Source organism: Microtus oregoni, unplaced genomic scaffold, assembly GCF_018167655.1.
Source record: "Microtus oregoni isolate MIOR12 unplaced genomic scaffold, Mior012 000028F_ref0000031, whole genome shotgun sequence".
Lineage (NCBI taxonomy): Eukaryota > Metazoa > Chordata > Mammalia > Rodentia > Cricetidae > Microtus > Microtus oregoni.
Genome location: NW_024543087.1, coordinates 5,620,347 through 5,635,648, shown reverse-complemented (window position 1 = coordinate 5,635,648; position 15,302 = coordinate 5,620,347). Strand labels below are relative to the sequence as shown.

The 15,302-nt window shown below is 47.5% G+C and overlaps 1 protein-coding gene and 1 pseudogene across 2 annotated transcripts in view; one reads left to right on the top strand and one right to left on the bottom strand.

Annotated features, from left to right (window-relative positions):
• The window catches only part of Itga9 (integrin subunit alpha 9), a 307,443-nt gene that overhangs the window by 219,569 nt on the left and 72,572 nt on the right, over positions 1-15,302 (top strand). For both annotated transcript variants that reach the window (XM_041677309.1, XM_041677310.1), the window contains 2 exons: positions 12,028-12,114; positions 14,354-14,433. In XM_041677309.1, the coding sequence (XP_041533243.1) occupies positions 12,028-12,114; positions 14,354-14,433 (167 nt within the window). The remainder of the gene's footprint in view (positions 1-12,027; positions 12,115-14,353; positions 14,434-15,302) is intronic.
• On the bottom strand, positions 10,390-11,806 carry LOC121464507 (annotated as a pseudogene).

The window sequence follows — 15,302 nt, the reverse complement described above, 5'->3', positions numbered from 1 at the left end:
TTCATGTGGGACCCTTGGGGCTTCAGGTGAGACCCACAGGGCTCCAGGTGGGACCCTCGGGGCTTCATGTGGGACCCTCGGGGCTTCATGTGGGACCCTCGGGGCTCCAGGTGGGACCCTCGGGGCTTCATGTGGGACCCTTGGGGCTTCAGGTGAGACCCTCAGGGCTCCAGGTGAGACCCTCAGGGCTCCAGGATGCTCTCACTCTTCCCAGAGACTGTGCACCTGTTAGTGTAACAAGCCGCCCTAGCATCTATTGGCTTATTACAATAATCATTTATTGCTCCTCATGTAGATGTTAGCTGGGCAGTTTTTCAGCTCTGGGCCAGGTTTGACTTCCTGGCTGACCTTGCTTAGGGTTCATGGTTGCCTGGCAGATCAGCTGTTGTCTGTAGTGAAGGAATGACCAAGCCATGTGGCTGGCATCTGTCAGCAAACTAGCCAATGCTCACATGGTCTTGGCAAGATTCCAAACAGCAAATAGAAGCCTCAAAGCCTCCGAGATCAGAGCTAGGAATAGGCATGGCATAGTTTCAGCTGCATTCTAGTGACTGGATCCAGTCACAAGTCCTGCTCAAGTTCAGAGTGAGGAAAGTCAAGCTGACCTCATGATGGGAACAGCCAAAAAAAAAAAAAAATCAAACTGTAAAGAAATAAGGACACAAGGGAGGATGGAGAATTGTGGCCGTTTTTTACAAACCCTCTACCCTAGATCCTGAGACAAGTGTGTTTATAGCAATGTTTTAACAAGAACATCTTGCTCCCCAGGTGACAGCTGACAAATTTAATAAAGATGGTTCCACTAGCTGCAAGCCAGTAGGAGCCAGAGATGTTGGTTAGGGATCTGGGGTTGCTGTGGTGCTCTGAGACTTCTCTCGTGGCTGGAGAGCTGGTCATAGCCCCTGGAAGAAGGGCCATGCTCCTTTCCCACTGGGTCCCCCCAACAGGCGACTTGAGTGTCATATGATACAGTGACCAGCTTCCTTTATAGCAGCCTACCTACGAGAGAGTATATGGCCGAAGCTGGCCTTTAGTGACCGCCTCAACCCCCAGAGAGCACACTGCAATTCTTTTGCCACATCTGTTCTTCAGGAATAGGCCATTAAGTTTGGCCCACAGTCAGGGGAAAACCAGACTCCTCCTTCCAGGAGCGTTGACTAGTTCCTGGGAGCTATTTAAAGCCACTGCGCTAGGACCAGACAGTCACGGTTTACGAGTTTAGTACCCACGACGGTGTCTAGCAGTCACTAGACACAGAATCTCAACCCACATCACATCCAACAGCCGAGGGCCTGAGGACATAGGCCATCACCAGGGCCCTTCAGACTTAGGCTTCCCCTCGGAGGGTTCCGGAAGGCTACAGAGGGTTCTGCGTAAGTCCATGCTTTCACATTCTACTCTCGAGTGCTCTAGTGAGTACCCCAAAATGCCTTTGGTACTTGGAGCATCGTGACCCTTCCTTCCTTCGTGGAGGAACTGGATCTCAGTGCTACAGGTCACAGGCCACTCTCAGAAGCGGGTTCCACCTCGCTCTGCGGGGAGCTTGCTGGGGTTCAGAATCCGGTGAGCCAAACAATGGAAGACACAATTTCCTCTACCATGAGTGAACAGAGGAATTGTTCTGGAAAGTTAACCTAAAACTAACCCGATGGATCCCTGAGAGTTCTGCTGATGAACCCCATCTGTCAGCTTCTCTTCTGTTTTGGCTCCCATTTCAGACAAGCCTGTCCCCATAAGGTCGCAAGATCATTGCCAGGCCACTGTGAAGAACTGAATTTCTTAAGTTCTAGGGAAGTTTCAGAGTCTCACTGCATTGATAAACATAAACCTGGGTCACATGGTCCTGTTTTAGCGGGGTGGGAATGAGACTGAGTGCCCCTTATACTGGCGGGCTGAGAGTAGGCTGAGGTGGTGGGTGTGGCACACAGAGACAGGTATGTGCCATATCGCCACTGTTCCCCCATTTACCAGTGAAGAGATGGGGGCCCAGAGCTGGCCATGTGGCTAAAGTCCCCCAGACCAGGGTGTAGCTCATGGATTCAGATCCTGTTCTTGAAACGATTTCTGGAAGATGGCACTCCGGCCTCAGGTGACGCCCCATCCTCCATGGTGCCAAGATGGAGGTTGACTGTGCAGTGGGGTCCTGGGTGGGATACTCACTGCCAAGATTACCTCAGAAGACAGCCTGGGCCAGAACACACACAGGGGATGGAGCCAAGTGAGGCTGTGTTAGAATCTTGGTTTCAGGCACTTCATCGCCATTGTGCAAGCTGCCCAGGTTCTTGATTTCTCATTCTCCTCCTTTGGGCAGTGGAGGATGAGACTAAAAAAGGCATGGCTTGAGGAAGTTGCAGGTTGAGCATCTCCTACCCAAAATGCTTGGTCCAAAGCTGTTTCAGATGTCAAATGCTTTAGACTTGGGATACCCAACTTGCACCTGCAAATGTTAGTTCATTTCCTCCTCCTCTGGTCTCCTCCTCAGCTTGTCCTCACAGTGAGGACATGTGGGGTTCCTTTTCCAGCCTGGTATTTTTATGAGAGGTCTGGAAGCAACCTGGGGGAAAGTGGGTGCTGATGGCCCTGGAGGGATCCATCAGAGGAAGGTAGTTCTCCAAACGTCCCAGAATCCCTGCACTCTGAGCTACAAGGGGCACTGGGCATCCAGTGGCTCAGCAGATCAGTGCCTACCCTTTCCTGCCCTCAGAGATCCAGTTCAGGATCTTCCCATTCAAGAGAAGGAAACACCACAAGTATCTCCCAGCATCTAACCAACCCACTCACTGAATAACCAAGAGAGTCATAGGCTCCCCCTATTCAATCGGAAACTGGCTGGGTGTCTGTAAGCTGTTCGCATTTTGACAGGCTACTTGGTGATAGACGCATGCTAATGTGTGAGATGGGTAGGTGATTGCAAAACCAAGGAAAAAAATGTCTTCCACAGACTCTCCAGAACCCCCTTCTCAGACTGACAAACTGACAGACTGACAGACTGACAGCCTCCTGTGTGCAGTGTGTGATCTAGACCAGACTGCCAGGCTTGAGGTTCAGCTCTCCTGAAGGACCGTGGGCATGTGTGACCACGAATGAGTTTTATAATCATCAATGAACTCCTGAATCCTCATCTAAAACAGGGTGACCATACACTGTTAGGTTTGTTGAGAAGCACAGCCTAGAGCAAGAGAGCTCAGTGGGGGACTGTCCAGGTTAGGGTGGCCTGTAGAGTATCTGTGGGAGGTTGTCTTATTGCCTTGACTGATGCGAAAGACGCAGCCTGAAAGTGGACAACACCAGTCTGGGGCCCTAGACCGTGTAAGACAGAGGAAGCTAGCGGAGCACTAAACATGCCAGCATTCTCTCTGCTCTCGTCTGTCTGTGTGAGGTAACTTCCTGCCTTGACTTCCCTGCAGTGATGGACAGTACCCTGGAACTGTAAGCTGATTAAGCTTTCTGCCCTAAGTTGCTTTTTGCAAGGTGTTTTATCACAGCCATGGAAATACAGCCAGAAAAACGCTTAGAGCAGTGTGCACCTACTGTACAGGTAGATCTCAGTGTGCGTTAGCTCTGTCCTCTTAGATTCCTAGCAAACTGAGGATCTCGCTCTGAGACAGTATGAATGCCTTATCTATCAACCTGTGTGGGTGAAAGAGCCAAAAATCTTTGAGGACAGTTTTCTAGGTCCTCTCTGGATCCTAATAGCCACAAGAAGAACCTTAAACCTTGTATCCAGGACTTTCCAGGTACCTGCTCCCTCCCCATGAGAAACTCTGTAATGACAAAGGAGGCTTTAGCCTGTCCTTCAGTGCCCCAGCTCTCAGTCCATGCAGACTTCCATGGGAATACATCAGTCATCTTCCCCCGAGCATACAAAGAAAACACTCAGAACCAATCATGGAATGAGTCTGTGTTTTAAAAGGCACTTAAGTGAATTAAAATCAATATGCAATCAAGTATGTCTGTAAAGTCATCTTAGCTAGCAACTGGAATGTTCTACTGGTGTGGAAGGTCCTTCTGTCTGTGTACTGATTTTATGGGTTAATGAATAAAGGAACTGCCTTGGCCTGTTGATAGGGCAGAACTTAGGTAGGCGGGGAAAACTGGACTGAGTGCTGGGAGAAGAAAGGCAAAGAGAGAGATGCCATGGAGCTACTGGAGATAGACATGCTGAAACTTTGCTGGTAGGCCACAACCTCGTGGTGATGTACAGATTAATAAATAGAAATGGGTTAAATTAAGATGTAAGAGTTAGCCAATAAGAAGCTAAAGCTAACGGGCCAAGCAGTGTTTTAATTAATAACTGTTTTTGTGCAGTTATTTCGGGTCTAAGCTAGGCAGGCGGCTGGAAAGAACAAGCGGCCCTCCTCCAACATTATACTGGTAGATTTCTCTGTTTTAGAAGATTCTGAGCTCACCAGGCATGGTGGTACATGCCTTTAATCCCAGCACTTGGGAGGCAGAAGCAGGTGAATCTCTGTGAGTTCAAGGCCAGCCTGGTTTAGAGTTGCAAGATAATCAAGGCTGCACAGAGAAACCCTGTCATGAAAAACCAAAGCAAAAAGAAAGAAAAAATAAGGAAAAGAGAAGATACTGACTTGTGTAGGACAAGGCCACAGGACCTGTCTCCACCCTGCAATGTGCGTTAGGACATGAGGTTTATAAATCCTGGGAGCCTGTTCCTTCAGAGTCTAATGTCAAGTAGCTGTCTCCATGGAGGAGGCACAGAGAGACTAGAGGCTAGGTGTTGGTGTGGTGATCCGTTCCTCACTATCTCTGTGATAAGTACCATAACCAAAGGCCACTTAGAGAAAGAAAGGGTCCATCTGGCTTATGGGTTCCAGACCCTCATGGAGGGCTGTCAGGATAGGAAGTCAAGCAGTAGCTCAAAGCAGAAACCATGGAGGATCACTGCTGGCTGGCTCCCTCCCAGGCTCTAGCCTGTTTCTACAGCCGAGAACCACCTGCCCAGAGAATAATACTGCCCCCCCCCCCGGGGTGGGCTGTGTCTCTGCAGCATTAATAGGCAAAACCGTCGGTCGGTCTGTATACCCACAGGCTCATCGGATCTAGGCAACTCCTCAGTGGATGATTTTAGACTCTCATCTCATGTGACTCCAGGTTGTGTCAAGTTGACAAATCTAGATAGGACAGTTCTCCACGATAAAAATCCTGGCCAAAATTACCATGTGATAAAGAGTGCCTAATCAGTGCTCCTAGGAAAATGAGGAAGTAAGCCTGGGAAGGGACAGGTATGATATCAAATGGCAAACTATGAGGGAAAAGGTGGCTTTGGTACAATCCAAGGTGTGATTCACACCTGAGAACACAAGGGAACATGAGCAAGTGTTCTCTTGAAGGAATTCCCAAACACTTCTGTCTCCCTGTGTCCCCAGTCAAAGATGGTTCTAGAAATCCATGGTCATCATCAGACACTGGTGCTAGCATGTGATATTGTGCATTGTAAGGAGACCTGTGAGGATACTGTCAGGGATGTGGCAGCCCGGACAGCATCCTTCCCACAGCCTGTTCTTAGGCAGCTGCTGTGTGGTCAGTCCAGCCACGGGAAGCAGGACCGAAAAACCAGCATTGAAGAAGCAAGGCACAGGAAAACACTTGGAAAGGGGAAAAAACAGGAATGAGGATAACTGTCCAGAGTGGGACAGACACATAGAAAAGGTCAGTCATTCCACAGCATCAGAGCGGCCAGTGACACACAAGCCAGTCCGTTCCCCTTGACCCCAACAGCGGAGGCAGCTCCTGCATGCTCGAGTCTATCATCTTACAAGCCATGCAAATATGCAGCACCCTAGACCATCTCATAACCATGGTGCTCGGCCTTTTCTTCCAAAGGACGAGGAGAAGTCATTAATGTTCTGCACAGGGCTCTAGCAAGATAGAACTCGAAACCTATTCATTAAAACAGCCTAAAGTGACCCTTACTGTTTGTATGGGCCAGTCAGTCCAAACAACTGGCTACTTAACCAAAAATGCTGAACTCAAATGCAGAAGAGCAAGAATAAACCATTAAAGCAGATCCTATCTCCCAAGGCATGCTAACCCCAGTCCAGGAGTTGACTATGTTTGTAGGGCTTTTTAAAGTATTGTTATGTGTAATAAATGTTTTGCCAACTTGTATCTGTATGTACCACATGCATGTCTGGTATCCAAGGAGGCCAGAAAAGGGCATCAGATCCCTAGGACCTTGTGAGCCACCATGTGAGTACTGGGAACCCAGGTCCTCTGCAAGAGCAGCCAGTGGTGCTCTTAACCACTGAGCCATCTCTTCTGCCCCATTAGTTGGTATGTCTCAGCTCAGGGCTCCTGTAGAAGTGTCTTTCGGTTGTTCTAATGATGTATCAATCACTGAAGTTCTTGGCCTCAGGCTTTTAGGCAGTGTGCCCATAATTGCACACCCTGGAATATGGCCTTTAGTCCCTTCTCTGTCCTATGGGAGACTCTTAAAAAGCTTAAGCCTTGTCTGGTCTATGAGTCAGTGTTGCAACAGCTGCCAAGACAATAGCTCTGTGTCTGTTACTTTAGGTTAGCTCAGGAAGCCTCCTCCTCCCTCCCCCGTGGTGCTGTTGGAAAGTGACAGAGACTTCAGGAGGTAGGCCTTAAATTGTGGGCCTGCCCTTGAAGATGATGCTGGGACCTGGACCCCTCCGTCTCTCCCATCACCTTGACACTGTGAGGTCAGCACCCTTGCTCCATTCCACACTCTCACCAAGATGCCATGCCTCGTCACAGGCCACCTGATCATGAGCTGGAACCACGAGACTTAGGTTCTGACATAAACTCTGTCGTATGTCACATGTGATATGCATAGGATGGTGTGTGCTCTGCCACTGTCTTATACTGTTTCTGCACTCACGGGTGCGTCCGTTCATCAACCATTCACATATCCACTCATCGCTCTTCCAGCAAAGGCTCCGAACAGAGGGCTTGATGACTAACAGTTGAGAGCAGACACCTCAACTGTTAGCAGAGGGAACAGTGTTAACACATTTTAGTACATGGTTAAGAGGGGATCAAAGTCCTTAGACAATGGGTTTAACTCAGTGCCTGGCGTGTTAGCGAGACACTGTTGAGCAGAGGCCATCTAGGAAAACAACCCCACATCCCTCAGCCTTGTGGGGCATCAGGGGTCATCTCGGACAGGTGTCATGACTTCATCTGGCAGGTGATGAAATGCAGGTGTGTAGAAAGCGTGGTTTATTTGCATGACGACACACATAGCTGTTGCATATCTGAGTCAACAGTTGAAGCCTGGACGTGAAAGGCAAAGCACACTCCCTTTCTAAGCTGCAGGCCCACGTGTGTTTCACCACTGGGAATTTCATGAGCCCTGTCTAGGAGAATGGCCCTCTGGAGCAGGACCATTCTGTGATGAGACCGACTGACTCGTTGTTGAAGGGAACCAATGAAGTTACTCCAGGAGTAATCCCTCTTTCTATCGAACCAATTCATTGGGAGCTTTGCTCTCCTCTGGTTCCTCTAACTAGGGAGTTTCTGCTAAACACTTCCAAACAGAACCCCTAATCAAAGGACCCTAATGAAAGGGTCTTGGAGGAACATCAAACTGATAGCCAGACATAGAGACCCAAGGGCCCTCTTCATTTTGGCAAACACAGGTAGGAACTAGAAAATGAAAGTCAAAACTCCAAGTTCAGCCTGACTCTGAGAGCAAGCTCACCATAGGCGTTCTGTTCCCCAAAGCTGCTATGTTGTTGGCCAAATAAGTCCCTTCACTGAGCCTGAAATCAAACCCTCCTGCAAATGAGAGGAAAGAGGCCAAAAGGCCAGACAGGCTCACTGGCTCCATTGTCTGATCCTCCAAACACCCCCACGTTGTTAGAGTCTGGAACTTGACGCTGCTGGCCCTGTGCCCAGAAGTTGGGCAGCCAGGTATACCTGGAAAAGAGGGCTTCTTCGAGGCCAGCATCTCTCATGCCAGCCAAGCGAGCGAATGAGTTGCTGTTTGCAGACCCCTCACTTGAGGCTTCCATGAGTCAAACCCACTCACTCAATAACTGCAAAGTCAAGAGTATTCAGTGCCAGACACCAAGAAGCATGTGCGTACAGACCAAGGACGCTTTTTGTCACTGCTGTTTAAAAAAAAATTGATAATTTCCTATCTTGAGCATAATGTGTGTTGCTATGAAATTTCAATTGGATTACCTGTGATTGTTAGAGAGGAACCCTGTCAGCTGCCCTTGCTAGCCAGGGAAATAAAATGGGACTGGGAAAAGGGCCAGTTAGTGAATTGGCCTTAAAGTCCAGTCCAAGATTTCATAGTCAAAATATTTTCAAAATATTTTGTTAGGACTTTGCTTGCAAAATAAATAGAAACTTGTGAAAATAGGTTGGCTTTATGCTACATTTGAAATCACTTGGTACTTTGTAATTATGACTCTCAAAGATGTTGTAGACACAAGGTAATAGCTCGCTGGTGCTGATTAGCCTCTTTAAAACACACTACCAGGGCTGGAGAGATGGCTCAGTGGTTATGAGTGCTTGTTGCTCTTGCAGAGGACCTGAGTTCGATTCCCAGCACCCACACAATGGTGCCTTAAGACTGCCTATAATTGTAGCTACAAGGGATCTGCTGCCCTTCTCTTGCCTCCATGGGAACTGTACACATGTGGTGCAAACATAGACACATAAACAAATTTTAAAAAATGTTAAGAGCATCCTTGGCATTCCAGAAGCCTCCTGTGCCACTTCTTGACTTCTGAGGCAATTATTTGTCATTTCTGTACATGTATATTTAAGTTCATAAAGTACTTTAATGGCAGGATGGATCTACAAATTGATGTACTGTGGCAGATGCTTATATTTTTAAATATTTATTTTATATTAGTGTGAGTGTGCCTGAGTGTAGGTATGTGCACTACATTCATGCAGGAACCCAAGAAGGTCAGAAAATGTGTCAGATCTGGAGTTACAGTTGATCGAGAATTGCCATGTGGATGCTGGGACTCAAACCCCAGTTCTCCACAAGAGGAGTCAGAGCTCCTAACCACTGAGACGTATCTCCTGCCCAGATCTTCTTTGTTGTTGTTGTCCTTTTTAAAGATAGGGTTTCTCTGTGTAACAGCCTTGGCTGTCCTTTAATTCTCTTTGTAGACCGGGCTAGCTTCAAACTCAGAGATCCACCCACCTCTGCCTCCCAAGTGCTGGGATTAAAGGCATGTGCCACCACCACCCAATGCAAATGTTCATATTTTTACTAGAAAAATGTATAGAAGTTGTTGTCTTAGTTAGGGTTTCTATTGCTGGGGAGAGACACTGTGACCACAACTCTTATAAAGGGAAACATTTACTAGGGCTGGCTTGCAGTTTCATAGGCTTAGTCTATTACCATCAGGAAACATGGCAGCACGGAGGCAGGGATGGTGCTGGAGAAGGAACGAGAGTTCTACATCTTGATCCCTGGGCAAGAGGAAGTGAACTGTCTACCACACTGAGTGTAGCTAGAGAAAAGACCACCGCCAAGCTCACCCACACAGGGACACACTTCCTCCAACAAGGCTACAACTACTTCAACGAAGCCATCACTCCTAATTGTGCCTCTCCCTTTGGAAGGCATTTTCTTTCAAACCACTGTAAACAAAACAAACAGTGCTAAAAACAGACCCTGAAAATTGGGTGGAAGAGCTGGATGTGGTGGCACATGCTGATAATCTCAGGAGGTGGAGACAAAGAGATCCGGATTAGGAACATGAACTCAACTCATGTTCAAAGCCAACTGGGCTGTTTGAGACCCTGACTCAATAAAAAAGGAAAGGAATTTAACTGAAAGAACCATGGTGGCATCACAGTGCCCAAGTCTGCGGCTGGTTCCCAGCCACTCTCTTCAGCCATGCTCATTCTCTGGATGGTATAAGCCATGAAAGGGGTGAGGAGATTGCTTCCAGAGTTGCCAAGTCTTATCCAAAGTCTTTCTGGCTTGGGCCCTATCTTCTGAATGACCTTGGGGACGTCCCAGGATGTCACTGAATGTCAGTCTCCAGACCTGAGATACAAGGTTGTCACTCAACAAGTGTTGGCTCTCTACTACTTCTGTCCCCAGTGCCATAGATGCCCTAATTTGGTCTTAGGAGCACAGAGAAGCCTGTGGGCCATGAGAGCCTCTGGGATTTCCTCTGACCTTGGTTAGAAACCTAGTGTTGAAGTGAGGCAAGAGCGGCTCCCTGTAGCCTCTGTCTGCATTCTCTCCAGCCAGTGTTTGCAGAGTGCAGTCAAAGCTGGGAACATGGTAAACACCACCCACCCTGGCATCTACTCTCCCTCCTGGGAAAGCTGGTGCCTTGAGCTATGGAAAGAAATCATGGTTTCCTTGGTGTGTTTTGTTTGTTTGTTTGTTTGTTTTGCTGCTGTCTTTCCAAGGTATGGTTATTTGTTATCCTTAAATACTTCTTTTTGACTGGACTAAGACTTGGAAGTAGAAGCCCTGAGCAAGGACAGCCTACATCTCTTGGCAATCCATTCTTGGCACTTTTCTTTGGCTTCCTGCACTGTCCTGGCCAACGGTTTAGCGTATTCTGCAGCCTCCTCCTTGTTTTTCTTAGTGTGTTGTTTCTTCAGAGCGATACATCGGCATCTGTGTCACAGGACATATGAAGTAACAAGACACTGAATCTTGGGCGCTTTCGTCCTGGGCCCCTTTCCTTCTTTGTTTAAGGGTTCTTTAATAACATTTTGACTGACATCATCTTTAGAGAGATTAAAAAGCTTTCTGATAGCTCTTTTAGATCCTAACTGATGCGGCACAGTAGTATCTGTCAGTCCAGGGATATCCTCTCCTTGTACAATAGCCAAGTTGAGAGCACTCAGACTGGCATCCACAATCTGTCCATGAACAGACCTGCACTTCCTCTCTCCAGTTTTCCTTGCTCTATAACAAGAATGCCCCGTACTCAACAGCAGGCACACTCTGCCGTGGGTCAAAACACCTTGCTTCCTGGGAGAACCTTATCTGTCGTCATTCCCACCATTGATTTGGACCACATGACCCTTCTGCTCTTCACTGAGAGCATCAGCCATGCTGTTTCTCACAGAACATCCAAAGCTTTCATTTGGCATCCACTTCAATGAGATTCTGACAGCCAGTGGCAGGGAAGGAGGTAGCCAGCTCCACCCTGACACAGATAATGGCCTAGGAGGTGCCAATAAAAAGATGGTGGTGTTGTTTTTTGGTACAAACCTTAGGAAGCTTTCAGCCCACCTGTGGACCAGTCCAGCTTACCAAGGAAAACTCGGTTTAGGCTCTTTTTTCTCCCGTTGATAACAAAACACCTGGCAAAAGCAGCTTAAGAAAGAGGGGTTTATTCTGGCTCACAGTTTGAGGGTACACAGTCCATCATGGCAGCAGGAGCACAAGACATCTGGTCACGCTGCATCTGCAGTCAGGAAGCAGAGAGAGGTAGACGCTGGTGCTCAACTCACTTTTTTCTTTAAAAAGAAATCTTACTGTAGTTATTTATTTATTGTGTGTATATGTGTATGTGTGTGAATTTATACAAACAACAGATATATCTGGGGAGAGCAGAGCACAGTGTGGAAGAATTGGTTCTTTTCTTCTACTATGAGGGCCCCAGGGATTAAACTCAGGTCATCCGGCTTAGCAGCAAACACCTTTACCCACTGAGGAATCTTACTGGCCCTTCTTCATTCAGTCTATATCCCAACCCATGGGATGGTGCTGGCCATAGCCAGGGTGCATCTTCCCTTCTTAGTTAAATCTTTCTAGAAACATCCTCACAGTCGTGCTGAGAGGGGTCTCCTGTGTGATTCCAAATCTGGTGGACATTGGCCTAAATTTTTCTGTAGTTCTGCCCACTCAGGGGATGCTAGGGAAGTGGGCAGACATCCAGAGATGAATGGGAGGCTTGGTCTGGGCTCAGAGCTCCCGAGTGCACCACAACCGGGGACAGCAAAATGGCTCTCAAGGACCTGATGGCATCACTGGGGCCCTCCTATGCCTCTGTTTTCCATGTTGTTTTGTCATCTGCTGCCATTTTTCTGTTTCAGGAGGAGATGGGCATTTCCTGTGAGCTGCTGGAATCGGACTTCCTCAAGTGCAGTGTGGGATTTCCTTTCATGAGGTCAAAGTCGAAGGTGAGGCCCTGGCAGAGATGGGTGCTTCCTAGACCACTGTCCCCCAGCTCTTCCCATCAGTCACTTGTTGCTAGGCATGCCCGCACACCCTGCCTTTTGTGGTGGCTGGGTGACTACGAGAGCCCTGGTATGTGTCTGCCACTGGTGCTCTGTTCCAAGGGATCTATGGTTACATCTCCTGTTTCTTTGAGCCTCATCATCTCCAATCAGGGATGACACCACAGACTCCTTTGTGCTTTGTTAATGGTTAATATTCCTTTCTAAAATTTTTTTCTTTTCTGGAACATTCTGTACTATTCTGAGTCTGTAACAGGACACGGGAGAATATGTGGCATGAAGTAGTGACCCACAGCCCTGACTCTGTCATTCCCTTGGGTCCTCAAGATTTTCTGGAGATCCCCCAAATTTTCCCAACAGAAAAACCTGTATTCTGGTTCATATTTTGAAAAGTTATAGGCATTGCGGCCAAGTTGGTATTTAGAAGGAGACGGGTTTCTTAAGCTCATAGCATACTATGCTACTACATAGCATAGTAGATATTTATGGAACATTCTAGTGTGTGCCATGGTTAGGAAAAATGACCGGACTGGTTTATGGAAACAAAACTAGAATCTAAAGAGGCCAGATGAGAAATGTTTCCTCTGTTAGGATCTTAAAGAAAACTCTCCGGTTTAACTTTTCTCCCATGAAGAAGTAGAAGCTCCATTCCCTCCCCCACCTAGTCATAGAACCAGACCGTTGTCTCCTGGGCACCTGGTCATTGTTTTAGAATGAAATAAGGTTGACTCATGACTTGGCAAACTGCCCAAACACATCAACTGCATTTGATGTACCATGTCCGATAGCCTATGAGCCCAGATGGGGCATACAGAGGAAGACCAGGCATGGTAGGTAGCTCTGTCCATGGTAAAGGATGTAGTTTGAATGCATACATGTGCACGCACGCACGCGCGCACACCCACACACACATCACATCACTTCATTTAATTTTTTTGAGTAACAGAAAATAGACTTCATTAAAAAAAACACACTTTTTCTTAAACATGCTACTCTGCTATAAAAATCCAACTCATATCACAAAATCAAACCTGTAATTATCTGGTTATCTCTCCTAGTGGAATTGAATTTCATCAACATGTATTAACTCTGGAAATGTCATAAAGTCAATAGAGATAAAGACTAACAGAACAGTGATCTATTTCTGCTGCAGAAGTCATATAAACTAATAACCTTATTCTGCTTCATTTTTTTGAAAATCTCACATACAGATGTTAAGACCCTTAGCAAGACTAAACCCAAGGGTGATGGTGGAGAGGGGGGTTAGAAACCCAGCAGTTACACAAGGACTGAGCATCCCCTATCTGTGGCCCCCTCACACTCACCTGTTCTCAAATCCTGGGGTCATCAGGGGCCAGGACACCTGCTCAAGTCTCGTGACTACTCTTCGGGCTCACTGTGATTGGCCGTGTGTCTGGGTCACTCGCTTCCAGCCTGACCAGTTTCGTGCCTTCATCTCTAACTGTGTGTCCTTCCCTCATTTCAGTATTTAGTATGGTTGACTTAACTCAGATGTCCTGCCAGTTCTAACTCTACAGGGACAAGGCCCTTAACTGCCCCCTCTTTTGTCTCCACCTCTCCAGTCTTCATACCTCATCCTCCTCAGAAATGGAGTCCCACTGCCACAGAGATTTCTGCCTAGAAAGGAGATGTTTGTGTCCATCGTAGATAACAGTCCAATTTAATGGTTCATTCCCATGGCTCTCAAGTAGCATTCAGTTGAACAGAATTTAATATCTCAAAAAGCATGCAATTGCCTAGAACTTACTTTAATGGAAACCGAATAATTGAGATATGTTAAACAATTCACAATCTGTCAGCCTTGGCTGGAATTAAAGACTATCTTAGAAACGTCACAGCTGACGAGATATGCAAACTTGGCAAAGCCTGGGAAGGCGATAGAAGTAAAATCAGAAACTCCTGGTCTTGCAGTTCCAGGGTGCCACTTCCTCTAGGACTTCCTGTCTGAAAGGGGTGGCATGCCTCTCAATAGAGTGGGGGAAAGGGTATGGTTCTGCTGTGGGAGCCTCCTTGGGCCTGAAAACTCAGATACACATTAAAAATAACATTTGCTATGCAGACAAGCTTCCAGAGGACATAAACTGCAGACTGTTCTAGAAAACATAGTTCGAAATGTGGATGGCTCGTGGTCGCCAAAAGTGATTTCTTTCTTTTCTCCTAGTATGAGTTCAGCGTCATCTTTGATACAAGCCACCTGTCTGGGGAAGAGGCCTTTCTCAGCTTCATCGTGACTGCTCAGAGGTAAAAAGGACTTAAACAGACTATTTTCAAAGATAAAAACATCATGAGATTGGGAAGGGACATGCCTTGGGCATCCCTAGGATGCAGAGGATGTGAAAATGGTTACTCGGTGATAAATCCCCCTTAGCCCTGAGTGAGATCTGACATCTGCAGGGCGGTCATCAGGTTCTGCTTGCTGAGTGAATTTGTCTCTTCTCTCACTGCTGTGACCAAATGCCCGAGGAGAGGAAGCTCAAGGGAGGTGAGGCTTGTGGTGGCTCACGAATAAAGGGATACAGTTCATCAGGTTGGGAACTCATGGAAGGGGTTGCCCTGGGAGACGGTTTGCTCACCTCCCAGTGACCCAGTGATGACAGAGCTGGGATGGAAGGCAGGTGTCTGCATGCTACTTTTTCCTTGCAACTTCTTGTATCTGAGCTTCTGGGGCAAGACCTAACTTCCACTGAGTGGAGGTTAATCCTCCCTCTGTTAGTCTTCCCTGAGAGTGCTCTCACAGACTTGCCCGGTGCTGTTTCTGCTGGGTGCTTGCCAATCTACTCAAGCTTAGGTCAAATCCAGTTAGGACTAACGTCACCCCTACTCACCACGTCTGACCGAGCCTGGGAGGCCTGAGGATCGGCTAGTCATGGGGAAGTCTGCAACTGAGGAGAGACAGGCTGCTGAGGTGACCTTCTAGTTCAGGGTCGTATAACTAATGTGGCTAGTTCCTGCTTGGCCATGTTCTCCATATCGGACAGATGTTCTCTGTGGATTGTCAGGTCAGACCCTCTGTGTCTCAGGGATACACACTGAATCGTTTGACAAAGTGGGGGAAGCCACCTGCAGCCTGAGAGCCTGGTGAAGCTAGCTGGCAGAGGCCTCCAAGTAGT